Raw genomic sequence first — 27996 nt, forward strand, 5'->3', positions numbered from 1 at the left:
AAATAAAAGAATACTACTACTACTACTAACTTAGTCCCGGTTTCAGTGGTCTTCAACGACAGGTGGTCGCCTTATCCGAGCGGTCGCCTTGACAGGTTTTACTCTACTGTAAACCGTGAAAATATTGCGATTGTCTACTTCGTGCGAAATTCGCGACTGCGTGGAAATCGCGAAATTTAGACAGCGCCAAAAGGAGATCCATGAAAGGTTTAGCAAGAATGCCACAGGTTTAGCAAGAATGCCATTCTGCAATCGCAAAATTAAAACCTCGCAGCAAACCTGTCCGGATTCTGAAAACGCGAACTAAAAACGCCGCGAAAATTTCGCGCTTTACAGTGGTAGCCAAAGATGAAACTGACCCGGCACATTGCCCATTTCTAGTATTCGTGTTCTAGCACTGTCTTTTGCTCTCCCCCCCCCCCCCCCCCACACACACACAATCGTAAGACCTTATGGACAATTGTCTCTGAAAATCTCTGGGGCTAAGGCAGCATACGTTCTTATCACGGCCGCACCGCTGACAAAAATTAGGGTCAGATTTTGTTCAGTAGAGAGGTTAAGATGCACGTTATTTCTGACGTAACGCGTAAGTTCAGCTAGCGATATTTGGCTCGCGTGTCGAAAAACACCACGAGTGACCTGCAGCTCACGTCGAAATTTTGGAGTTTTACGCCAAATTTGACGTGAATTGCACGTCGCGACGGAAATAACGTGCATTTTAACCTCTCTATTCAAGTACAGTCAACTTAGCTAATAACGACTGCGGATATAACGACAATTCGCGAATAACGACAGAGTTTCCATGCCCAGAGCACAGTCCATTCTACCTGAATACATATAATGAGACTTCGGGTATAACGACACTTCGCGAATAACGACACTTTTCTGATGCCCCGCCGAATGTCGTTATACGCAAAGTTGACTGTAGTCCGACTTACTTGTGTTTCACAGAACACCCTGGGAGGACCCTCGTCTTGTAGCGAAATAAAGAACTCGAACGTTCCGCCGCGATACGGACCGCCGTTCGGCCGAATCCTGATGTTGAAGTGCTTCAGGGGCTGGTCGAAGTCCAAACCGTCCAGCAGAACCTCAACCTGGTCGTCGCTGAAGCTCTTGACGTTGCGCAGCAGGCGCTGGAATTGTTTCATTACTTTCCCTTGCATCGTGAGCCAGTGGAATGTAGTGGTAGATCATACACGAATAAGGTCGCATACACCTACTCACAGCTACTGTACGTAAGAGCAGTATTAACGAATCGAACGATTTTTTAAACGAATTAAAAAAATCGTTAAATTTTTTTTAATGTTATAATATCTGGTCTTACAGAGTCAGTTGATCAAAACCAAAAACATCTCTTTCAGGGCGTACACACACTTGAGAAGAATCAAAAGCTTTTCCGCTATCAGGGCGTACACCAATGGTATAGCGTAGGAGGTTAGAGAAAGGCTAAAACGAATCCCGGAGCGCTGCTCGCTCCACACCGAATCCGACTAGACGGTAATGCCTACTGGATTCAAAGAGCACTACATCTTACGTAGTTATGATGGTCGTTTTATATGCGCGCCCGATCGTCAGCACAGGCCACGAGCTCAGCTCGCTGTAGCCAGCTTCACTGTCGATGCATGTCATCTTGGCATGGCTAGCTAGCCGCGGCTAAAGCTTCACCTGTAGCTGTACAGCTAGCTGTAAGTTATACTGGCTAGCAGGCGGTGAAGCGTGAACTCTAGACTAGATCTCGCCCTACTACTACATGTACACTACGCTTTAGGTTTATGCCTTATGGCTTTAGAATCGCGTGATAAAAAAAGAAATGACGTAACCGCCGTTGCAGTTCAATGTAACCCCAGGCATTAATGCATTATGCATTACAGATTATGTCAACATTATGTCAGTTGAGCAGAGGGTTTGACAGGCAATGACAGCTTCCTTTTTGGCGATGACTCACTCTCCGTATTCTTGCAGGCGCTGTGTGTGTGTGCGCGACTGCGCGTGCCGTCCGGAATGCAAGACTTGTTTTCGACCCCTCGCGGCACCTTGGACTGGTCACTGCATTTGGTCATGTAGAGGGTAGTTGCCATTGGTTACAGAGAGGTCTGCGCGTGAAGAGACAGGTTAGGTCATGGCTGGACCAACTGTTTGGACAACATCAATTATTATTATGTGTGGTTACTGCTGACCAAATCACTTTTACGGGCAGAAAACAATTCCAGTATAAACACACAAGTAATTGAAGAGAGAAAGCAAGAAAGAGAGAAAGCAATGTGTTTACACTGCAACTGTCAGTAGTACTGTGTTTAAAATGTAAAATTGTTTACTGCCAATAGTAATACAGTAATGACTATGTGGTCAGGCTAGGCGAGGGTATGGCCCGACCAATAGAAAACTCCTTTCACCCGTCCCGCTGGCCTGTGAGTCTGTGACTGAGGAGTGAGGGCCAGTACAGTGAGGGCCAGTACAGTGAGGGCCAGTACAGTGAGGGCCAGTACAGTGAGGCCAGTCAAGTACATGATGTAGTTCTGCTGACCATCTACAACATGTACATTGTACATGTACAATGTACATGTACATGTACAATGTACATGTACATGTACATTGTACATGTACATGTACATTGTACATGTACATTGTACATGTACATGTACATCTACTACATGTACATGTACTACATCAGTAGAATAGTAGATCTACGTGATCATGGACTGAAAACCAGTGTCACGGTGTCAGCCAGGACAGGCTAGCATCGCTCGGCAATCAGACGGCATTCCGGACCGTAGTGCTGTCAGAGCTGTGTTGTACCTTTTTGCGCAGCTGCAACTGTGCAAGTAACAGTTCCAGTCAGGGAAACTCGAATCAATGAAACTCAAATGAAACTCGAATGAAACTCGAATGAAACTCGAATGAAACTCGAATGAAACTCGAATGAAACTCGAATGAAACTCGAATGAAACTCGAATGAAACTCGAATGAAACTCGAATGAAACTCAAATGAAACTCAAATGAAACTCGAATGAAACTCGAAGGCAACAGCACCGTGTGCTAGTGTACGGACATATGTTCGTTTCGGAATAAGAACAAATCTGTGTTTTTTCCTTTTTATTTAATTCCAAGCAGGCCCGGCACCACCTGTCCAGTTGGCCAGGCCACAGTCGGACCAACGTTTTGGCCACCAACGTGTGTTTGCTCACATTCGATGACTTGACACCTACAGGTCAAATACATGATTGTACATATCTGAAGCGCTAAACAACAGCCTTCCACAAACGCTCTCTTCCATTAACACTGCAATAGTTCAACTCATTTCACAATAATCATTCCAACGTTTCGGCAAATTGCCTTCATCAGGTTCACAATGATGTGCAAGCTCCCAAACCAGCATTGATAAAGGCCAACAACTCCCCTGTCAGTAAAAGGTTTTTTATTTCCTCATTTCCTCTGGGAAATTGTGTGTTGCTCCCTACATGTGAGCTCGCGCTTTTCTTGCCGACTTGAATTCTCACTTGACTGACTCACGACTGCCGCCCAGAGCTAGGGACCGGCGGATTCTGCTCGAAAAGGTGGCAGATTCTGCTCGAAAAGCAGTAAACTTGGCAGAACCATACAAACCTTACGGTGGACATTCCTCGAATTCTGCTCCATTTCTTTATCCACATACCAAACATGCATGAAACGTACCAGAAAAAGTACCGAATTCTGCCAATTTTTCTGCCGGTAGAATCCGCCGGACCGTACCCAGAGCACACGAGAGTCCATCGAACCGTCCACTCGGCAAACCTGCAAGAAAGCACCACTCCCTGCTCAATACACAGTGTTTGGGGGAATTCCCCCCTCATCAGTTGAGCTTGAGTAGGCTGAGGAAGATTGTGCCTGAAGAGCACCACTTATAGTGCTCTACAGGCAAAACATCACCAGGGATACAAACTTACAGAGACGCTTCGTTTCCAACGCGACAACAACAGCGCGGGCTTGAGAATTAGATGGTTTAGATGCAAGAACGTTGTGAATGGCCAATGGTCTTCAGCGCTTGTTCAGCACCTCTATGAGCGACACTAACTCACGCTGCTATCTGGTGTTCACGAGGTGTTTGTCGTGCTGGAAACGGAGCGTCTCTGTAAGTTTGTATCCCTGGTGATGTTCTCGCCTGGAGAATACTATAAGCTCAACTGGTGAGGGTTGCACCACTTCTACATAATTATATGACTGTAGAAGTGGTACTATTTGCCATGGCAACCCCCGTATGTCCACATAACTGGCTGGGCAGGGTTTGGCCTTTTTCTTTTTCTTTTCTTTTTCATTAGTATTTGCAATACAATCATGTCACTTGTTGCTCACTGCGTCATATCATAGCTAAAGAAGTGGTGCTCTTCAGGCAAAATCTTCCTCACCCTATTCAAGCTCAACTGATGAGGGGTGAATTCCTCGAAACACTGTGTATTGAGCAGGGAGTGGTGCTTTCTTGCAGGTTTGCCGAGTGGAAGGTTCGATGGACTTCTCGTGTGCTCTGGACGGCAGTCCTGAGTCAATCAAGTGAGAATTCAAGTCGGCAGGAAAGGCGCGAGCTCCCATGTAGGGAGCAACACACAATTCCCCAAGTATATCGCCGAAGTCGCATCAACTTCTTGTTCTCATTTCCTCTATCGTAATAAATAGGATAAATTCCGCCGTCATCCCTACTCATCAACGAAGTCATGAAGGTATGATTCTAGTTACATGTACAACCTGGTGTAAGCGACCTCTGTGTTTAGCGACCACCTGCTCTTAACGACCGCTTTTCTATGCACCTACAGTTATACACAGACACTGTGGGACCTGGCTCTAAAGACCACCTGGCTTTAACGACCACTTTTGCTTGCACCCTGGGCTGGTCGCTTAAACCAGGTTTTACTCTACATGTACATCTACGTAGCGCTTGCGCCGAGCATCATTCAGTCGACCTGATTCCTACAAGTGTACTTCAGTAGAGTATTTCCGCTTAAAATAAATGCAAGTAAATAGACGACATGACTTCGTTGATGTGCAGTGATGACGGCGGAATTGATCCTATTTATTGCTATTTTGAAATTATTGTCTCCACGTCAATTATTTAATCCTCTATTGTCTTCATTGTTCTGCTCCTCTTGTGTCCACATTTTGCGCGTGCATTTTGCCTTCTTGTTCTTTTTTATTCCACGGCTGGTAGCTCTCATTCATTGCATTGGTTGACACTACATGACTGTTTGTCGTCCATGGATTGAGAATAATAAAATTAATAATGGAGGCTCCATCAACAGCTTTTTTTGTACCACAAACCTATACTTTCATATTACTGTGCAAATTCCTTTCCAGTGACTGGTCTTGGGGCAAAGTGGAAACTGCCGGACTGGTTGCGGAATCGTGTTTTGTGACAGGTCGAACTCGCATACACACATACATGTACATATGCACACACTGATCTTTGGCTATCAATGCTTCTCAGGGGAAAGGGAAATCGTCCATGTTACAGGAGAATTTGAAACTCGGATGTTGAGCCAATAATAATGTACAATTAGTTGCCAAAGTGTCTTGAGTCCTTGCTGCAAATAGTGCTCAATACCTCAAAATGGGCAGAGCGTACTACACAAGGCAGAACAACAGAGACCAAAATCTTTCTGGTAACTCCGAATTACCCTATATAACTAGCAAATAGCATTATTATGTTTTATGGTCTGATGAGTGTGTATCAACACGAAACTCGGAGTTACGAGAACGATTTTTGGTCTCTGTTGTTCTGCCTTTAACCCTTTGGAGTCCATGGTTCGATTTCGAACCATGGGCATTTTGTATGCATGTGGGCGCAGTCAAACTTTCGGTTCTCGGCCAAATCTTGACCAAATTCAACAATCGAAGGGTCTAGATGGTAGAGAAAACTCTCATCTATCGCCTCAAACAGGTCCGAAGTCTCTCCGGTGAAGTTTGAGTGAGCGGCGAGCGATCAAACATTTCGAATTTTCTGCCCTGCGTGCTGCGAGTCAGCAGTGCGTGAAAAAAAGGGATTTTCCCGGCTTCATGACAGGCGGCAAGTGCCAGGACCGGCGCGGCGCGAAGTCACGGCAAGGTAAGCTTCTATTCGAAAACATTTGAACAGTTCCGAGGTAGATTCAGTGAAATGGCTACAGGAGACCAATTTCGTCTCAGATCTGGAGCTTGACTCGCGTTTGGGGCGCGTTGTGGCGGACAATGAATAGTGCTCTTGGCGAGTTTGGGCTCATTGTATTTCTCTCATCAAGAGCTTTCCAACGAGCCCAAGATCTTCAAAATCGGTGAAGTAGAACCAAAGTTATGTTGGAAATGGAGTGCGCATTTTCGTGACTGCCACAAATTCTGCGGAAGCAAAAAAGTTACGGACTCCAAAGGGTTAATACCGGTATATACAAGAAGTTGCCTGTAGTTATTGCACTTTCTGACTACATGTAGTGTCAAGTTAAAAACTGTTTTCTGATGATCGCTTATTGCGTGAAACACGGAGATAGAACACTTTCCCTGTCCTCTTATTGTTTGTAGTATCTAGTTACACAGAGGGTGTGCGCCTTAACCTGCAATAGTGCTCAAATGCCCGGAATGGGCAGAGCGTAGTACGCAAGAGGTACACAAAAGGAAGTATATAGGGCTGTTTTTTGTTGTAACTCAGAGTTTCATGGCAAAAACCAATCATCAGACAACATAAGGAGATTAGAAAAACGCAGGTATATGAAGGCAAGCAGAGGAGATAGAATAATTCAGTGCAGACGATATGATAATCATTCAACACCTCCCAGAGGCAGTACGCTCTGACGTGCCAGAATCAACATCTCAGGTGCTGGGTGTCATGTTCCGTCCCGTCCAAGGATTTTGCCCATCCTAAGATTGGCAAAATAGCTAATGCCCATCCTAGGATGGGCACTGAGGTGGCCCATTCTCGGATCGATCGACTTGAGATGCACCAATATAATTATATAAACGCACGTTTTTAATTTACACACGGGAAAACAATTCCACGTGAAAAAGGCCCGCGCGCGGGATCTCCATTGATGGAACCTGATCTGATCCTAAGATCGGCATGAGCGCCTGCCCATCTTAGGATGAGCAGAATCGGCGGACGGGCCGGAACATCCACATGTCCTTTTCCTTTTTACAGTCTTGTGCATACCCCGAATTGTTGTGTTCCGACTGCCCATCTTATTGGTATTTCCCCCTCTTTCCTAACACATACTTCGGCAGGAACTGTGTGTAAGTTAGCAGCCGTAACGCTGGAAAAAATCAGGAGACTGAGAAAAATAAATAAAAAATATGTTTGCTAATTGTTGCCGGGAATTGAACCCAAAATGTCTCAATGAGAAACCAACCGAACAACTGATTGATCGTATGAGACACACGGTCATCAACACACCCATCCACACACATGCATGCATACACACACACAAACACACACACACACACACACACACACACACACACCTTGACCTTGACATACAGGTGCCGTTAAACGGCTAAGCTGCCCTCATGAGGAGGGGAACAAAGGGGTAGTATCATAGCTTTGCGGCAGAACATCTGGCCTCATGCTGTTGCAGATCCTGCTGCCTGCGATATCTCTTGCCGCATGCACAGCATAACTTGAACTCCAGACGCTCCCTCACTGTTGGTCGCGTGCCAGGCTTGCAATTGTGCCGTTTCACACACACTCACACACACACACATACACACACACACACACCCCACGCACACACACATACACACACGCACACACATCCCGTCCTGTAGAGCCACTGCCACAGGGGTCACGTTGGCCCCGGAGGGGCATCAGAGAGGAAGACGGACCACATAGCCTGATGACGCCGGAGGTGGTAGAGCAAACGGAACCGGCGAGAACACACGAATACTGTGTACATGAGTGAACGGATTACGCTGCTGGGCAGTCGGGCGAGGGTCAGTCCTCGAGCACCGGTGACGACCGCGACCTTGCACAGTCCAAAAGCAGCAGGCACACACAGCACAGTATGCAGCAGAGCAGGCATCCTGTGCAGAGACTCGACAGGGCTCGGAAGGCTGAGGCGCGGAATATCGGTGCACAGCTAGACCACCCTTGCTACGAAACCAACGCCACAATCCCCACAGTGACAAGCCCCTCGCTGCTCGACAATCGGCTTGGCCCGCTTAGCCACACATTTGTGACGAGCACGATCTCCAGGGCATGAGAATGACCGATAGCAATCACAATCACAAACGCACACAAACACACACACCCAGACATAAACACACACACACACACACACACACACACACACACACACACACACACAAAACCTTAAGCTGTTTACACACTTGGCGCAGGGTTCACGCCTGCCCAAACGCACAAAGAAACAGCAATTCGAGTCGTATTTAGAGCGTGTAACGTCTCCGAGTACTTTTTTACTCCGCCAATTAAAGTGACCGGCATGTGCGCCGGTGGGTGCCTGATATGGGCTGAAAATTCCAACAAGTGAGAAATTCCATTTTGGCGCGTTCCACACGCATGACTTCAAAACAAAACCAGGAAAAACACGCACAAACACATTGTTTCACTCGTACACGCGCCAGTTGTGAACACAGCTTCTTCCAACTTGACAACAATGAAAGATGTCTTAGAAAATTGAGTAGGAATTGAAATGGAATCCCACATTTACACCGTACTTGAACAAAACACGAGCCTGGCCGTGGTGACAGTCAGCTGAACAAGCATTCAACAACGTCATCGGCAACCAGGAAAGAAATATTATAGTTCAGTGCATGACATGCATTACATAGTAGACACATGCGATAGGAATTGTATTATCAGACAGTAAATATCTCCTAGTACGTTTACGGGCTGACATGCAGAGAAAGATAATGAAAGCGTAGATAAAATATTAATAGCAAATTCAACTTCCCACAAAGAACACACATTCACTTTTGGTATGCTCATCCACCTTGCGAATACTCTTCCACATTGCGAATACTCTTCCATGTTGGGAATACTCGTCGACATTGCCGACAAACCGGTCTGATTTATCTTACACAGTGTCTCCTGGGCAGACAAAAATGCAAAAACAAAAACAAAAACTATAATCGCTTTGGTACTCATACGTCTGAAGGAATGGTATAAAAAATAGAGAAAAAGGTAAGGACTCGAATGAGGACCATCACTTATGGCCAGCGATGCTCTGCCGCTAACCCATGGGGTGGTTTTCATCCAAGCAGGTTCAATATTATCAGACTTTGAAACTCACGCTTCCTGTGAGTCCACACAGGCGGGTGGGACGCAGCCCTCACTGTAACCCACACACTTCACGTATAAACTAGCACGTGGTGAGCCCCGATATGCATACGCGACTGTTGCTAGGTTACTGCTAAGTTTGAGGAAAATTTTTAAAGGGAAAATTCTGAAGACAAAATTGAGTGTCTCAACCAGGACTCGAACCAGGGACCCTTGTTTATGGCCAGCAATGCTCTACCACTGACCTATGGACTAGTATGGTGTAGGCGTCATCCCAGCATCGTTTGGTCAACGTTTTCTTCAGACTTTGAAACTCACACAGGCTGAAGGGACGCAGCCATCACTGTAACATGTTATATTGAGCGAAGAAATCTATGTTCGAAATCCTTGCAAATCGGCTTCCAATCTTCGTTACTAGAGAGGTTCTGCAAAACGAAAATGCGTACAAACTTTCGCTCTACGTCATGAAGAGTGAAACTTCGCACGGACTTTCGCAACTTTGGACGCGACACTTGCAGGGAACGCGAAATGAAGTTTCATAGGAAATTTCGTGAGATTGGGTCATGGCTACGTGCACTTGGCACGTGCAAACTACGAAAATGTGCAGAACACAAAGTTCGTGCGAAAATTCGTACACACTTTCGCAAGGACTGTCGCGAAACTTCGTTCGAAATTTCGTTTGGCAGAACCTCTCTACTATTAGTTTTCTGTGGCTTGCCCGGGGCGCTGAGTGTACGGTCCTTGGCGGTTATGTGTTGTGACGCTGAGTGTAGAGTCTTGATGTGTCATGTCCACGCTGCTCAGTGTACAGCCGAGTCCACTTTATATTATTATCTTTATTCTCACGATGGCCCTAGCCAATAAGAGAGAGAGAGAGACAGTACTACCGGTGTGTGTTATCAATCAGAGTGGGTGCAATAAACCGGGAGAAACACTGGCTAGTGGCTAGTGGCACTTAAAACGAACTCGCATATAGCAAATTTCATGATAAAGCGAACCCTTGTCCATGTCCCTGTTTAAACCCATACAAAATTGACCCTTTATAGCAAAGAGTTTTCGTTTATAACGAACCAAATCTTGTAGGTCGGCATGTAAACCAAGTGCACCCATGCCATCATGGGCCTCTTTCCAGTCATGACTTGCTCCTTGCATGGTGTGAGTGCATTTCTGTTATAACGAACTTCTGCTATAACGAACTAATTGCCGAAGGTTCTATGGATTACTCGTGTGTTCTTTGGATGGCAGTTGTGAGCAGGTCAAGTGTAGAGTCCAGTCTTCAGAATGGCGCGAATTATCTAATCAGATATGTTTTCCTCGTGTCACAGTTGCAATTTCATTTCCCTCCTTGCGAATTGCCTGTGCTATTATTTGGTGCGTAACACAACAATCCAAACACCTCCTTCCAGCGGGAACAGGCACTTACTGATGCAAGACGGTAAGTTCTTCCAGAAGCCATCTTGTCCACAAGTCACTGCGCTTCTCAGAACGTGAACATGGTACCCGGTTTGACAGACAACATCCCATGTCTTGCTGTCAATGGAAACGTACCCTGGCAGAGTGAGCTGTGACGGGTCAACTTTACATTCTGCACGGGCAAGATTCAAGGGTAGACAGGATTAGTGAGTTGAAGACACACACGACACCCAAGAGTACATAACCAAGAGCGCCTATCTTGAGCTGCGATGGGTTCACCCACGGCGAAAATTTTTTTATTGTGTCACTCTTTGGCAGAAGTATGATGAAGTGGGTATGCTTTCCCGCGCTTGTTTTGTAGATATGGTGAGAGTGCGTCGGGTTCAAGACACATCGATCTATTGTCCGTTGTTCTGCTTCGACTACCGTAGCCGTAATGTACAAATTCTTTGTACTTTGATCCCTGGCTACGCATGGTGGCATCAGTGAGCCAAACCACCGCCAAAGACTGATGTCATAAAAAAATTCCGCCCTGGGCTGGGGGATCGTCGAGTTGCACACTCTTGGTTATGTACTCTTGATCACACCGATACCTGCAGAAGGAGGGCGAATTCTTAACTCTACTTCATTCAAACAGTTTTCGTGGAGACGAAATGAAATCAACGCGATAAATATGGCAAGTTGCACACGCAATACCCACACCCTGTCTACAGGTTATGTATCCTTTTAAAACTTTTCCGTTGCCATCTTATTAGAAGGATTTACTGGCAAAGATAATTCAACGAATAACAAGATATAAATAATCAAACACCCTCTCTCTTTGTATTGGCCGGTGTTCTCACTGTGCTATGAGATGCTGTAATAAATAAATAAAAAAATAATAAAAAATGTACTTTAAAAATAGCAATACAACTGCGCACTCATATTCCATATACACGTCAAGGCAAAGAAAGTGGGTAAGTGTACCGAGATTGTTTTCCCGTGATGATCACCAGTTGGAATACCACCACCGCATGGGTGATTTGGTATGAAGGAACAATAACAGAGTTTATCTGTTTTTACTGAGCTTGAATACAAACTCCCCTCTCTCCCCCACATAACACTCCAGACTCCCATTTTCCGTACGACATAGTACTTTGATGAAGAGAATACAGACTGCTGTATAGACTGGTATATAAACTGGTATTTGAAATGGTTTATACCCAGCTCATATTAACCTCCACTAATTCCTTTTTTTATTTCCCTTTCTTTGCTACCGGTATATTGCCCACTTAGAGGTTGTAACTTTTCGACTTTCAAGGGATTTGGAAATTTTCTCTCCAATTAAAAAGAGAAAAATAGAATAGAAGAAAGTTTCAGCAGGAATCAAAACCTCCGACCCTAAGATTCCCAAGCACCTATCTTGACCACCCAGCCACCAGGGTGTTGATGCAGAAGTTGGTTGGAAAATGTGTCTTAGGTCTGCAACACGCAATGCTGCCTACACATAATAGTATACTATACCTCTCTCTCCATCTCTCTCTCTCTCTCTCTCTCTCTCTCTCTGTCTATGTCTCTCTCTCTCTCCCTCTCTTTCTCTCTCTGCTATTGGCGCGCCTGGTTGTGATGAAGCCGAGACCCAAGGTCGGCAGAGCATCCCAGACCACGCCACCACTCCCCTTATTCATGGCTCACACATGACGGGTTTACATGTACGTGGCTCTAGTAAAAAAAACCCATACAGGGATACTAAAATAGCCATTTTGGATCAGTATTTCAGGCCGAAAACGAAGCTCGGTATACATTGCAAGTAGAATAAACACTAAACGCTGTCTATAAAAACCTCGGCTACGCCTTGGTTTTATAGCAGTGTTTAGATTCCCATAAACACTATGACATTGGTGGTTACTACTACAGTAAAACCTGTCAAGGCGACCACTCGGATAAGGCGACCACCTGTCCTAGAAGACCCCTGCAGCCAGGACCAAGGGATGCCGTTCCCAGTCAAATGACCCTGGATAAGAAGACCACCTGTTTACAGAGACCACACTTTAAAAGTCCCTTGAGCGGTCGTCTTAAACAAGGTCCGGTGTATTCTGTACATAGAGAGAAAGTTCCTTGCTCAATGCAATCATCAGGCGACTATAGCTGTGCATTGATTTCATTGATTGCATTGAGCAAGAAACTCTGACTTGTGACAAATCTGTAAACCTCTGTTGTGTCTTTTGTTTGTAATAGTGCTCCATATTATTGTGTTGAGCCCTCTCCGCTGGCAGAAGGAAGTTTGTCTCCATGCAGAGAGAAAGTTCTACATTTTTTGAAATTAGAAAAAATGTGTCAAAACACCAAGTTAGTGCTGAGGACATAGTTTTTTTCTTGGGATGGACGTGGGGGAGGCTTGAGGCAGGAGCAGTTGGCCATGGCCGTATGGCAATGTATCGGTGTTGGTATCGTCTTTCCTACACCTAGTCATTGTTTTCGTTTTTGTATAGGTCCCGTGCTGGCGGTGATTGGTGGAGGCGGTTTTGGTGCTCGTGTCGGGGAGAAAGAATATGGGATTAATAGCGGCGTTATGAAGTGGAGGTAGGGTACAACCAGTGCAGAGCTATATCAGATATTTATTCCCGTAGCTATGCAGAAGACGTTACTTCAGTAACGTCTGGCGCTAGCCAGGGTCCACACAGCTTTAATTCCCGTAGCTATGCAGAAGACGTTACTTCAGTAACGTCTGGCGCTAGCCAGGGTCCACACAGCTTTAATTTGGTATTTGTTTGTTTGTGTGTTTGTTTGTTTGTTTGTGTCACGCCTGGCGCTATCCCGTATCTGACGGCAAAAAATCATAGGGATGTAATAAATTTTTCAATTCTCCTATTTTTTTTTCAGGCATATCCTGGGATTCGAACCCGCACTATCGCCCTACATGCATTCATACCCATTCTTCCAAGTTGCTTCACGTTATGATCTTGCGTTTGAAAGCCCTATTTGAATATTGCGGGCAGCTGTATGTGGCCAGCTGTGTTTGATGGTACGGTACGGGAGACGGTGTCGTATTACCCTCGATCGTACCTGTCCCGTACCTATTCGTACCGTACCATCAAAGACGGCTGGCCACAATGCATATTCAAATAGGGCTTTCAAATGCAAGATCATAATGTGAAGCAACATGGAAGAATTAGTATGTATGCGAAGTGTATCGGGGATGCATGCAGGGCGCGATAGTGCGGGTTCGAATCCCAGGTTATGTCTTAAAAAAAAGAATTTTTTTAAGAATTTATAACATCCCTATGCTTTTTTTTTGTCTAGGTCATCAAGGCAAAAAACCATAGCGTAGGGCCCTGAGCTTCCAAGCTCTCTCGTTTGGTATTTGTGTGTTTGTGTGTTTGTTTGTTTGTTTGTGTCACGCCTGGCGCTATCCGTATCTGACGGCAAAAAAGCATAGGATGCTATACATTTTTCAATTCTCCTATTTTTTTCAGGCATATCCTGGGATTCAGTTGCATGTAGGCGACTACGAATGACCGGTCATGTGCTACGGATGGACACGGACACGCCACCGCAAGTAGCCATGAGCGGCTATTTTGACAAGGGCAACAAAGCACCTCGTGGACGGCCAAGGTTGACACTGGCCACAAGTCTGGTTGCTCAGCTGAATAAGCTGGGTGTGCCAATGAAGACCATGGAAGACCTTTCCAGGTGCCGACAACAAGCAGCAGACAAGACAGACTGGAGGAAACTGTGCAGCTCGACACCCGGCGAGAAATCGGTATCAGATTCTACTACACCTAGCTGATGATGCTCACAAGACAGAAGCGGAAAAAACACTGAATTTCTTTATTTAGTGCTCTACTACGCGAAATGTGCTATTATTATTATTATTATTATTATTATTATTATTATTATTATTATTATTATTATTATTATATCCTGGGATTCGAACCCGCACTATCGCCCTACATGCATTCCCCCATACACTTCGCATTCATACCCATTCTTCCAAGTTGCTTCACGTCATTATCTTGCGTTTGAAAGCCCTATTTGAACATTGCGGGCAGCTGTATGTGGCCAGCTGTGTTTGATGGTACGGTACAGTACGGGAGACGGTGTCGTATTACCCTCGATCGTACCTGTCCCGTACCTATCCCCTACCGTACCGTGCCATCAAAGACGGCTGGCCACAATTCATATTCAAATAGGGTTTTCAAATGCAAGATCACAATGTGAAACAACTTGGAAGAATTAGTATGTATGCGAAGTGTATCGGGGGATGCATGCAGGGCGCGCGATAGTGCGGGTTTGAATCCCAGGTTATTTCTTAAAAAAAAGGATTTTTAAAGAATTTATAACATCCTTATGCGTTTTTTGTCTTGGTCATCAAGGCAAAAAAGCATAGCGTAGGGCCCTGAGCTTCCAAGCTCTCTCGTTATCTGAACAGAATAATGGAATTTCAGTTGATTACACAGCATGCAGGCAATTGCCTATAGTCCGCTGATTCAAAAAAAGTAATCATAGTAGAGAACAGAAAAGGACATATGGATACGAGTTTAGAGTAACTCTCCATCACTGTAACATGATACTATATACAGTCAGAAAGTGCAATAACTAGGCACAAAACTGACAGAGTACTGAGACATTCGACGTCCTGACACCTAACTTTAACACATCTCCGTAGCGCTAACCGACAGCCTTCCAACTTGGAAGGTTCAAGGTTATGGAAAAGACCAAAGAGGGGAAGGCAAGCGCAACGAAAACGAGCAAAAGCTAGTAGAGAACAGTATGGTTTCTTCAAGCTCACCGCATATGTTATATGCCCTCCCTGCTACTTATGTGATATGCCCGCCCTGCTTTCTCCAAATCTTGTTGAGGATATGAATGTAGGATAGTTTTCTAAACACCTTGTTTTGTCTTTCAACGACGATTATTTGGGTATATCACCTCTCTCCTTTCAAAAATTGAACAACACAACGGTTTATTTTCCAACACACCTTTCCAGAAGCACACGGACTCCAAGTGGTATTTCTCCAAGTCTACCCGCACTTCTTTCCTGCTCTGTTTCGACTCTCTCTTTCCGTCGTCCCTCTCCTTATTTGTACATTGAACTGTTGGAGCAAACCTACAGAATTGATCTGATCTAGAAAAATTAATAGCGTTCTTACCGACCAAGCAGACAATTTTCCTTGGATGATTTTGATGTTCGGGGACAGGAATAGTGTAATTTTCAAGATTGGCTCCTTTCCCACTTTTATAATAGAAGTGATTGGGACTACCATACAGTGTCCACGGTGTGTACCACTCAAAAGTACTAGCCACACTTTCTGCCTCACTAGCAGTAAAACCTGCTAGTTTACCGTTTGCATTACTACACACACTGACGGCTCCGTCAACATCGTCGTGTAGATTGTCGCCTTGGCCGTGCATGTACAACGTAAATAGAGATCCAGTAATCCACTTGATTGTCGCTGCAGAAAGGAAAAAAAAGGCAAGACAAGGACTGAAGTGACTGATAAGGTGGAAACCATTTTTTTTGTAGCTTGGAAACTGTGGGCACAAGTTATGCGATCGAGTCCACCAACTCAACCAGATTTTGAACAGCCAGACGCGCACAATCTAGCACAAAACTAACACGGAGTACTGAGACATTCCACGGCATGAAAGTCGGCTTGAGCACTGCTTGATAGCGCTAACCAATGGCCTTCCAAGGTTCATGGATATTGGTTGATCGTTAGGAGTTATTGAACGATTGTTTCAGCCCTAGTACCAGGTTCAAGTTGAAACCCATATTATGATTGTGAAAATATGAGCGTTCATTTTTGTAAGCAGTTAATTCTTTTACACGACCACACTAAAACCATTTTTTACAAGATGCACAACTCCCCGGCAGGCACATGGGGCTAGCGTGGGCTGAGATGGTGCTGGTGGGGCTTGCCATGCTCAACCAACCAGAGGTCTCGGCATCTTCGAATGGCAGGCACACCAAATTTGGCGGAAATCATAAGTATGGGCAAAATAAACACGCAACACACATGAACTATCTAACGAAGTACGTTCCAACTGTGATGAATTTGATGATAATGAAAATACTGGGCGACTAGCACACATAATATTAATTGGACACCAGACAACTTACAGACACATTTGCCAATAGTCCACCACACATCCCCCCGTGCGTGATTGCAAAACGGTTCGGTATTCTGGTAATAATAAGTCCAGTAGCCTGGTTTGCAAACAACTGAACCATCCCTGTAAACCTTCATGTAGCGGTTGGCAATGTCTGATGCAACTTTACAGCCTGTTGGCAAGAAAGAACACGCACATATGGGAGATCAAGGCTGCCCAGCAATTTAAGCTTGCCTCCATCCCCTACACCTTGCAATGAATGATCTGGCTGACTTTTCCCGTCCACACACCAAGTCATTTACTCTTCTCTGCGTGCTTGTGAGCCTATGAACTCTCTGTTTTCCCTCTGTTGACGCTTCAAAATCGCTCTATTGACACTGCAAAATCGCTCTGTTGACGCTGCAAAATTGCTTATCATCTCCCTCCCTCCCTCTCTCTCTCTCTCTCTCTCTCTCTCTCTCTCTCTCTCTCTCTCTCTCTCTCTCTCTCTCTCTCTCTCTCTCTCTCTCTCTCTCTCTCTCTCTCTCTCTCTCTCTCTCTCTCTCTCTCTCGCTCTCGCTCTCTCCCTTCCTCTCTCTCTCTCTCTCTCTGTCTCTCTCTCTCTCTCTCTCTCCTCCCTCCCTCCCTCCCTCCCTCCCTCCCTCCCTCCCTCCCTCCCTCCCTCCCTCCCTCCCTCCCTCCCTCCCTCCCTCCCTCCCTCCCTCCCTCTCTCTCTCTCTCTCTCTCTCTCTCTCTCTCTCTCTCTCTCTCTCTCTCTCTCTCTCTCTCTCTCTCTCTCTCTCTCTCTCTCTCTCTCTCTCTCTCTCTCTCTCTCTCTCTCTCTCTCTCTCTCTCTCTCTCTCTCTCTCTCTCTCTCTCTCTCTCTCGCTCTCTCTCTCTCCCCGTAGCTCTCTCCCTTTTGAAATTCGCTTCGATAGAATTGGGCACCATTGCCCGTTTGGCCTTGCGAAGTAAAATAGAAATCAACAACAACAACAACATGTAGTTGGCTATAAAAACCCTGCATTTGCCACGCAAAGTGGTAATTGGCTACCCCAGCCATGTATTGCTTTGATATAAAAAATACTAAAAATACTAAAAAATTGCCTCAACATTATTAGATCGCAGGCGCTCACCACACTGTACGACATGAATGGGTCCTTTCATGTGTAGGAGAGTAAAAACATCTGCTAGTTTGCAAATATTCTAGCACTACACACCGACACCGTAAAAGCAGAAATTTTGAGTGGTGTAATATTTTCGGTATCCTCCAAAATCGGCGGCTCAGTGGAGGGAAATTTTCGGTAATCCCTATTCCAGGTAATATATATGAAGTGCACAAGTACTACACCGGAATGTTCGTTGCGTTGTATTTTCGGTAAAAAATTCGGCACCGAAGTTACCGAAAATAAAACATTTCAGCTTTTACAGTGGAACAGAAGTTGCTCGAGTTGATCATGTAGGTGACACTGGGTACAATGCTGCACTAACAGGCGGTGCCTTCCCTGCGTCGGCATGCACATGGAGTTTGGAAATTCTCAACTGGCAGCCGCTGTTGTTGTGCATCGTCATCGGCAGGTTGCACAGCTCTCACCAGTGCAACCTTCTTGCCGTATGTTCGCACCTATAAACCCATGGGAGGTGCATTCGATTATAAAGCCAGTCTCAGTTATAAAGCCATGAGCTTCTTGCCATAGGCTTTTGAAAGGAAATGACACTTTTATTGAAAGTTTGTTTTGAAAAATGAAGGAATAAGTACTATACTAACAAACTCACAGGCCAGCAGGAAGGGCGAACAAGTGGATTTAGATTGAAACTTCTGTGTGGACTTTGACTTTTATGGCATGGCACAGTGGATGAGTCACTTTTTTTTTTTTTTTTTTTTTTTTTTTTTTTTTTTTTTTTTTTTTTTTTTTTATTTTTTTTTTTATTTTTATTTTTTTATTTTATTTTATTTTTTTTTATTTTTTATTTTTTATTTTTTTTTTTTATTATTTTTTTTTTTTTTTTTTTTTTTTTTTTTTTTTTTTTTTTTTTTTCAAAAATGGAGGCGGGAGGCCAAAACCGAGCTGCAGTCTCTACTGCATTTGCCTTCAAGCTTGAAGATGACTGGCCAAGCCAGCACATGTTCTATATAGACAACCTCATGAGCAGCGGAATTGCGGTCTCTGACATCCTGCAGATCGACCTCCACGGCCGTCGTGGATTTTGTTCAGTAACTGTCTCGAGCCTGGCGGTCCGGGATCGTGTGCTTTCCCAAGGCATCTCTGTTGCTGGTAAGCCCGTTCAATTAACTATCAGTGGCGCTGACGTTGTCAGCGTCCATGTATTTGGATGCCCCCATTCCCTGTCGGATAGTGCTGTCGCAACCTCATTCCTGAAATTTGGCTCAGTGATAGGGGTCCCTCAGCGAGGAAAATTCTGGGTTGAGAACTTCGAAATTGAAACCGGCACCAGGTACGTCACCATTCTACCGCGTACAGTCGTACCTTCGTGTGTAGCAGTCGGCCAGCTGAAACTGCGTACATGGCACAAAGGACAGGCTAAAACATGCTGGCACTGCAACAAGCCAAGTCATGAGGCAAGGGACTGCCCCGTACTGAGTACGAAGGGAAAGAAGCGTGGCTGGGAGAAAACTTCCAGTCCGGAAATTGGTCTCAGTGACGACACGCAGCAGCAGCAGCAGCAAGTGGCGTCCGCGGACATTACTGCTGGAACAGTGGACGCACATGGCATTACTGGTGCGGCAACTCCCCACAGCGAGGCACGTCATGCACCAGCCCAAGGGCAGCAGGCCGATCCCCAGCAGCCGCGGCTACCACTGCCTAAGCAGCAGCAGCAGGAACAGCAGCAGCAACCAGAGCAGAAGCAGGGATCCAGGATTCCCAGTAGCCAAACTACACCTGTTATACCAGCGTTCCGGCTGGCATCCCGGGGCAAAGCGGCCCATGCGTCTCCGGATGAGGAAGGTTTTACCCTGGCCTCAGGTAAACACACATTCCATCCCCGCGTCCTCACCCGTGAGCAGTATCCCCAGCCGACAACCGCAGCAGTCAACATGATGATCCGCTGCCGCAGAGAAAGCTGCTAACGGCCACAGTGTCCTGCAAGGTAACTATTCTAGTATATCCACGCTATAACTTTCTTATCATTATTCTCACCTATGTCTGACCTTAATCCTAATGCGGCCCCCTTTTTTCCGGGTCTTTTCACTCAATCCCGTAACCCTTTGCATCAGCATCATAGTTTAGGTACTAGATCTCAACCACCCCCGATCACCAGTGCTAGTAGTGCTTCTCAGTCTGAGATAGCGGGCCTCCAGATTAGTTTCCTCAACATTTGTCACTTGCTTAACAAGAAGGACGAGGTCGAGGAATTCATCCACAAGCACAACATAGACATAATGTGTCTCGCCGAGACATTCCTGACCTCAGAGACCCCGGACAGCCTTGTCAACATCCCAAACTATAAACTTATCCGTCAAGACAGACCTGGCTTCGGTGGTGGAGTAGCGGCCTATGTACGGAGCTCACTTCATGTTACTCGGCTAGAGGACTTTGCTCGTGGTGATCTTGAACTTCTCTTTCTCCTCGTTCACGGCCTCAATGGTAAGCTAATCCTCGGCACAGTCTACCGACCTCCTGGGTCGCTGGTCTCGTACTGGGACAAGCTGACTGACGCTGTGGACTCAGTCCACGCGCCCAGGGCCGGCACGCCTATTGCTTTGGTCGGAGATTTCAATATCGACACATCGTCTTCCAGAGCCGCCCAGCTGACGCATCTTCAACACTTCTGCGGTAACTTTTGTATTTTGAACCATGTCACTGAATCGACGCGTGTTGGACGTGGTGGGTCCAGAACCACCATAGACCTCCTATTGGCTGAGGACGGTGCAGTGGGCTCTTGCCGCGTTCTCCCGCATAGCCTCAGTGACCACCTCCCCATCTTGGCTACCCTTGCCTTCGAAATGCCAACCGTGCCAGTACTCAGATCTAGCCGAAACACCAGAGGAATAAATCTTCCGCAGCTCTGCCAGGACTTGGTCAACTCTCGTCTAGAAGATTTCAGCACGGCGAAATCCTTGGAAGATATGTGGCAGCTATGGTATGACAAGGTCACCTCACTCCTTGACAGGCATGCTCCTGTCCAGCAGCACCGCTTATCCAGCTCTAGACATCAGATTCTCACAAGATCCCCATGGAAAACGGCCGTTTACCATGATGCAGTCCGCGAACGAAATCATGCCCACCATCGTTGGCTCCGAAAACCTACGGACACGGAACTTTACGACACATTTTCAGATGCCCGCAAAGCAGCAAAGCGGCTTGCTCGTCAGCTGAAATCATCCTACTACACACAACTACTGGACACGTGTCAATCCAACCCCCGGAAAGCTTGGAAGGTCCTCAACGACCTCTGCGGTCGGAAGAAATCGTCAACTCCTACTCGGCTCACTGCGTCTGCCCTCAATGCCCAATTCAGTTCAGTTGTCAGCGATCCGCAGCGACCTGATGTCCTATCCCAACCTGAGGGACCGGGTATAGCAGATGGGTTGAACCGCTTCGAACCAGCCACATGCGAAGAAGTGCTTGCTCTCCTACTGAAGGTAGACGAGAGGAAGGCCACGGGTAGCGACGGAATTCCCTGCTATGTGTTGCGACACTGCGCTCGGGTCCTGGCCCCGTCACTGACTATCTTGATGAACGCGTCACTGGCCATGGGAAAGGTTCCGATGATGCTGAAATTGGCCCATATTCGCCCCATTTTCAAGGCAGGAGACCCCGAAACTGCTAAGAACTACCGCCCTATATCTTTGCTCCCGGTTGTTTCAAAGATCCTGGAAAGGATTGTGCATAAAAGGCTCTGTGTGCTCCTAACCGAACATGACCTCCTTCCTGCCGAGCAATTCGCTTACCGAGCCCACCACTCCACAGAGGACGCAGTCTTGTTGGCTGTGGATCAATTTTACGAAGCCGCAGACCAGCACCTGCATACCGGCGTGGTGCTCATTGATATGAGCAAAGCTTTCGACAAGGTCCAACATCAGACCTTGCTCCAGGATCTCTTCGAACTTGGTGTCTCCTCTACGGCACTGGACTGGTTTGCGGACTACCTCAGCGCACGACGCCAGTGTGTGGTCACTGCCAACGGTACACGCTCAGAGGAAACAGCTTGCACGTGCGGTGTCCCCCAGGGAAGCGTGCTTGGTCCGATATTATTCGCGATCTACACGAGATGTGTCGCATCAGTAGCTGACCCGGTGCGTACACTAATGTTCGCGGACGACATCATGCTGTACCTGAGCCACGCTAGCGCTCACGCCATCAACATCACCCTTTCCGCAGCAGTGTCGGCTGTCGCCAGGCTACTCGATGCCAAAGGGCTTATCCTCAACACCGGAAAGACGCAAGTGCTTGCAATCAAAGCTGGACGGCAGGCACACCTCGACCTCCACATTACTTGCACTGGCACGCCTCTTGCCCAGACCAGTACGGCTCGCTACCTCGGAGTCACTCTGGACGAAAATCTTCGCTGGTCAACGCAAGTCACCTCTATCGTCCGACGCACGGCTATGAAGCTGAGGATCCTCCGCCAGATCCGGCACTGCCTAACAGTGCGGCAGGCGATGCTGTATTACTCTGCCCTTGTCATACCGGATATTCTATATGCGTCGAATGCGTTTCTCCCAGGACTGTCCGCTGAGCAGCGGAACACAGTAGCCAAACTGGATAAACGTTGCATCCGTTGCGTGGCCGATGAGCACCCATTGGCCCACACTCTTCCCCTGTACACCAGGCTGGGTGTCTGCCCAGTGCTGGAACGAGGGGAATGCAAGCTCCGACTCCTGACATTTAGAATCCGTTCTGGAATCGTCAGTGAGCTGTTGTCGTCCCGAATTGTATTGCAAGGCCCGCCGACAGGCATGACCACTCGAGGTCAATTGGGACGCAACCTTCCCCTCCCCCTGGCCCACAGTGCTTCTGGCGCATGCCGACCGCTTCTAGCCAGCTGCCGACTCTGGAATGGCCTGCCCGACTGCATGAAGTCCATAGTATCTGTCCGTGAATTCAAACGCATGCTACGCGTATTCTACTTCGGTTAAATGTAATGGCTTTCGTAACCTGCTGATGAGACTCGATAGAATCATGCTACGATGACCCGACTTGTAAATTTGAGATCCATTTTTTTCTGCTCGTCTTGACCCTGCCTCCCCTCATTGCTACTTCCGTTTTCGTATTTTTATTTTCATTTATTTTCTCTTCATTTCTGACTCTTCTTACTGGTTGTCATCGCTTTCATAATATTGGGCAGAACTGCCCGTTTGCTATGCGATGTAAAATAAATAAACAACAACAACAACAACTTTGCATCTAAAATAGCTAGGAAAGCAGTGGTGTTATAACTGATTTCAAGTGATCCAGCTGCTTACAGTTAAACAACATTGCGGGGAAATCCAATCTCTGGATGAACTGGCCACAGCACTTGTACTGTTCCTGCTTTCAAGTGACGCTTTCAATGCCCTGCAGTAGCATGCATTCCAAACACCCCCACTCCCTGTAACAGATTAAAGAGACTACCAGGAGTGGCACGCGCTTGGTCAGGCGCGTTGGAAGGCATTCGACATTGGCGCGGCCATATGAATAGGTGGAAGGTCTTCCCCTGTTAAAGATTTAGGGAAATTGGGCCCAAATAGCCCATATTCCATTGCTTCAAAAGTCACAAGATGAAATTATTAATGCGGCTTTGGCCGCACCAGTTTCGACGCCCCTGTTAGTGACAAGTGAATGCATTGGCTTCATAGCAGCATTGTGCAAAGTACACACACTGCGCATGGGCCATGTTAAATGCAGCAAAGAAAATCAGCTGAACTGACAATGCATGCAAAGGTTTTCTCCTGCGACACTCCTTTCTGATGCATTCTGGTGGCAACGTGCTTTGCTTAATGATAACCGAAAGTGGCAGCTGCGGCTCTGGTCTCTACAAAATACACCAACACTTCACTTCCCATCCATCGTGTACGCGTAAAATGCCAAAGCTACTTGAGCACACACTACTTGCACATACCCAGGTCTCTCACAGGGTCCTGCAGGCCTGAACCCCAGCAGGGACAGGATGCTAGGGTCCACGTAGCCCTCAAAGTAGCAGCCAGTGTAGTTTTTTTTTAATATATTCAGAATTTCACCGCTGCCGAGACTGCCCCCCCCCCCATCTCTACTCATGTAGTAAACAAGACGTGTGGAATCAGACTGCAAGAAGCCATCAAAGTCACACACGACAATCTATGTATCTCACCTGCATGATAATCCTTTGCAGGCGGATTCACTGTGCACAACAATGGAACAACAACACACAAAGCAACTATCTTTAACTTAAATCATATCCACACACTTCATCACTACACCATCCGTTGTAGATAGATGCCTGAAATCCCCTGGCAAAATGTGGTCCATTCAATATCCGCAGGTCCGATAACAACATAGCGATTCATTACTACACGGCCTCATTTTCTCTGTGCTGCACTGATGAGTCGACAAAGCACAGAATAGGCCACAGAATATTCTGTCCGCAGATTGACTAGTTTGACCCTACCTATGTAGTAGTAGAAGATTCCTTCCACGTGGGGTAGTGCTTTTGCAGTTTGCACTTCGCAGAACTTACTGACTAGTCAATTTGAGCACTCTAGCAAGGTGCGTTCAGGCCTGGTGTAAATTCGGCTTTGAAAAAAAAACTCATTGCTATCAGGTACGACCACATTTTTCCATGCTGCACAAAAGGACAAACCCGTTCTGTCCGCAGATCAAGTGGTTCATTACAGCACTGTCGGGCGCCAAAGAACTGGGGGGTCAGGGCTCTAATCTAGCCCTTTCCAATTTTTAGCTAACATATCGATTCCTTTCTTATTCGATGGTACAGTCTTACATGTACATTTATGCAGAGTCATACGTCTGAGTGTACATTATAGTGTACATTACGGCTTCCGTTCTTATCTGCAAAAAATGCAGGCTAGACCGTAATTAAAAATTGGTGACATTCTAGCCTGTCGGTTCTTCGGCGATCCGTTCTTCGGCGGTCACTTCTTCGGCGGTCCGTTCCTCGGCGGTTCGTTCTTCGGCGGTCCGTTCTTCGGCGGTCCGTTCTTCGGCGGTCCTTGGGCGGTCCGTTCTTCGGCGGTTCCGTTCTTCTGCGGTCCGTTCTTCGGCGGTCTGTTCCTCGGCGGTCCGTTCCTCGGCGGTCCGTTCCTCGGCGGTCCGTTCCTCGGCGGTCCGTTCTTCGGCGGTCCGTTCTTCGGCGGTCCGTTCCTCGGCGGTCCGCTCTTCGGTTCTTCGGCGGTCCGTTCTTCGGCGATCCGTTCTTCGGCGGTCCGTTCTTCGGCGGTCCGTTCTTCGGCGGTCCGTTCTTCGGCGGTCCGTTCTTCGGCGGTCCGTTCTTCGGCGGTCCGTTCTTCGGCGGTCCGTTCTTGGGCGGTCCGTTCTTGGGCGGTCCGTTCTTGGGCGGTCCTTGGGCGGTCCGTTCTTCGGCGGTTCCGTTCTTTGGCGGTCCGTTCCTCGGCGGTCCGTTCCTCGGCGGTCCGTTCCTCGGCGGTCCGTTCCTCGGCGGTCCGTTCCTCGGCGGTCCGTTCCTCGGCGGTCCGTTCTTCGGCGGTCCGTTCTTCGGCGGTTCGTTCTTCGGCGGTCCGTTTCTCGGCGGTCCGTTCCTCGGCGGTCCGCTCTTCGGTTCTTCGGCGGTCCGTTCTTTGGCGGTCCGTTTTTCGGCGGTCCGTTCTTCGGCGGTCCGTTCTTCGGCGGTCCGTTCTTCGGCGGTCCGTTCTTTGGGGGTCCGTTCTTCGGCGGTCCGTTCTTCTGCGGTCCGTTCTTTGGCGGGTCGTTCTTCGGCAGTCCGTTCTTTGGCAGTCCGTTCTTTGGCGGTCCGTTCTTCGGCGGTCCATTCTTCCTCGGTTCGTTCTTTGGCGGTCCGTTCTTTGGTGGTCCCCTTCTTTGGTGGTCCGTTCTTTGGTGGTCCGTTCTTCGACGGTCCGTTCTTCGACGGTCCGTTCTTCGGCGGTCCGTTCTTTGGCGGTCCGTTCTTCGGCGGTCCATTCTTCGGCTATCGGTTTTTTGGCGGTCCGTTCTTTGGCGGTCCGTTCTTTGGTGGTCCATTCTTTGGTGGTTCGTTCTTTGGTGGTCCGTTCTTCGGTGGTCCATTCTTCGGCGGTCCGTTTTTTGGCGGTCCATTCTTTGGCGGTCCGTTCTTTGGTGGTCCATTTTTTGGTGGTCCGTTCTTTGGTGGTCCGTTCTTCGGCGGTCCGTTCTTCGGCGGTCCGTTCTTTGTCGCCGGACGGTGGTGTATTACGTGCAGGAGGTAAACAATAACTTGCAGAAGCGGTGCAAACAGTGTTTGGTTGGACTCACACCATGCCAAAGGATTTCAATACTTTGTGTAAGATAATGATAGGTAGGCATGACAGCCTCAGCAGTGCACACACTTCATTCATGGTCATTATGTGCATGCTGAATCTAGGTCAAAATATTTAGGGGTGCATGTGCCCCCTCCCGCCCTCCCCCAGGCCCAGGGTTGATGTTCCTCTGAATGTCACGTCCCTAGTTCAGTAGGAGTAGGTTGCACTTTTTGAAGCTCCCGTAAATCTTTTTTGGTAGAGCCCAGCCGGCATCAGGCCGGACTGGAGGTAGTTTCCGTAGGGTAGCAGTAAGGTTTTTTAGTAGTGCTCGTAGAAATTGGTGACCTCCGCCATGCCTGGGGCCACCACGAGAACAAACACTCGCGCGACTGCCCTGAGTGATGAAGAGCTGAGGCTGATGGCGTCGTTGCCGGGCATTGAGGTATCTGTAGTAGAAATCCTGAAAACATTGGCCGCATTTGTCTCGGAATCGGCTGATCGGGAGACGCGCCTAAACAAACGGGTTGACGAGCTGTCAAGGCAGCTCAAAGATGTGAATGAAGAGTTAGTGTCTCTCCGAGAATCCGCCATTGCCTTGCGAAAAGCCACCCCAAGGCCAGTTCAAACACAGCAGGGTACGGGAGCGGATCAACCTTCGCGTAGGCGTACCAAAGCAGGCAGTGCGGGTACAGGTACTCGAAAGCATGACACCACGATGTCCCGTAGCGTCCCCAGCAACATTTCCCGTAGCGGTGACGAGTGTGAAGAGGATGGCAGCGTCCCCTGCAACATCTCCCGTAGCAGTGACGAGTGTGCAGGGGATGGCGACCAGGATGCCATCCCCACCAAGTCCCAGACAGATGTGACCGAATCCAAGCCAGTCTTCCATGTTATTGAGGATGACTCATGGAAGCTTGTCTCCTCAGAACGACCCAAAAACAAGCGTGCTGTGGTGTATGTGGGCAATATCGCCACAGATAGCACTGAGAGCCACTTCAGGCAATTTATCAAAACCAGGAGTGAGTTTCTGGGCGCCTCCATTCCTGTCCACACCTGCAGTATATGGCTGTCAGAAAGTGGGCGTGCTTCCGCAAGAGTGACCATCGATGCCACTTCACTCTCCACAGTGACAGCGCCCAACTTCTGGCCAAGGCCCGTGTACTGCAGGGCATGGAGGTTCTTAGAAACCAGCTATGAGGGCAGCACCAGCAGTCGCAGCCACAGCAGCAGAAACAGCACCTCTGCCAGTGTTCTGACTAAACAGCAACAACAGCAGCCGGGTTCAACGTCCTCCTCCTCCCCGCCGCCACCACCACCGCCGCCACCACCACCGGCAGACTTCATCTCCACTCCACTACACAGTGGCCAAAAACGGAGAAACTCCCACCTTTCCCCACCAGAGGCTGGAGACCTGAAGAGATCAAACGGATCTGCGCCACAACATGACCAGCATGATGCGCAGCCACCCCAGCAGGATGCCCAGTCCTCCCATGCCCAATGATGGATTCCAGACCTCTGCGACTGCTAGTGACTAATGCATTCAGCCTGAGCAACAAGATAGGTGCCCTGCAGCATGCAATCCTGCAGTATAATGTAGACGTGGCAATAGTAACAGAAACGAAGCTCTGCTCAGATAATTCCTCCCATGAGTTGACCATCCCAGGATACTCACCCCCTATAAGGAAGGATCGAGATGCCCATGGTGGCGGTGTGGCAGTGTGGGCTAGGAGTGAACTATCCATTACCCACCACGACGATATAGATTGCCGTGATCACGAGCTCTTATGGATTTCCCTGGCAATGCACTCCGGAACAAAGATTGTTCTGGGTGCGCTCTACCGGCCTGGCTCTTGTGCAGAGACAGACACCAGCCTGATGGACTACCTAGACAACACTTTGGATGATGTCCGCC

At 47.6% G+C, this 27996-nt stretch overlaps 2 protein-coding genes across 2 annotated transcripts in view; both read right to left on the reverse strand.

The window, feature by feature from the left end:
* LOC135828557 (uncharacterized) overlaps nt 1–1503 on the reverse strand; it is a 5789-nt gene extending 4286 nt beyond the window's left edge. Inside the window, exon 1 of the mRNA XM_065340995.1 lies at nt 939–1503. Within this exon, the coding sequence (XP_065197067.1) occupies nt 939–1163 (225 nt within the window). The 5' untranslated portion in view covers nt 1164–1503. The remainder of the gene's footprint in view (nt 1–938) is intronic.
* A 6288-nt stretch (nt 1504–7791) lies between these two features.
* LOC135827909 (uncharacterized) overlaps nt 7792–27996 on the reverse strand; it is a 28114-nt gene continuing 7909 nt past the window's right edge. The window contains exons 5-9 of the mRNA XM_065340347.1: nt 24002–24031; nt 16740–16901; nt 15986–16071; nt 9025–9034; nt 7792–7949 (exon numbers count right to left, since the gene is read on the reverse strand). Of these exons, the coding sequence (XP_065196419.1) occupies nt 7792–7949; nt 9025–9034; nt 15986–16071; nt 16740–16901; nt 24002–24031 (446 nt within the window). The remainder of the gene's footprint in view (nt 7950–9024; nt 9035–15985; nt 16072–16739; nt 16902–24001; nt 24032–27996) is intronic.

Source organism: Sycon ciliatum, chromosome 12 (assembly GCF_964019385.1).
Source record: "Sycon ciliatum chromosome 12, ocSycCili1.1, whole genome shotgun sequence".
Taxonomy (NCBI): domain Eukaryota; kingdom Metazoa; phylum Porifera; class Calcarea; order Leucosolenida; family Sycettidae; genus Sycon; species Sycon ciliatum.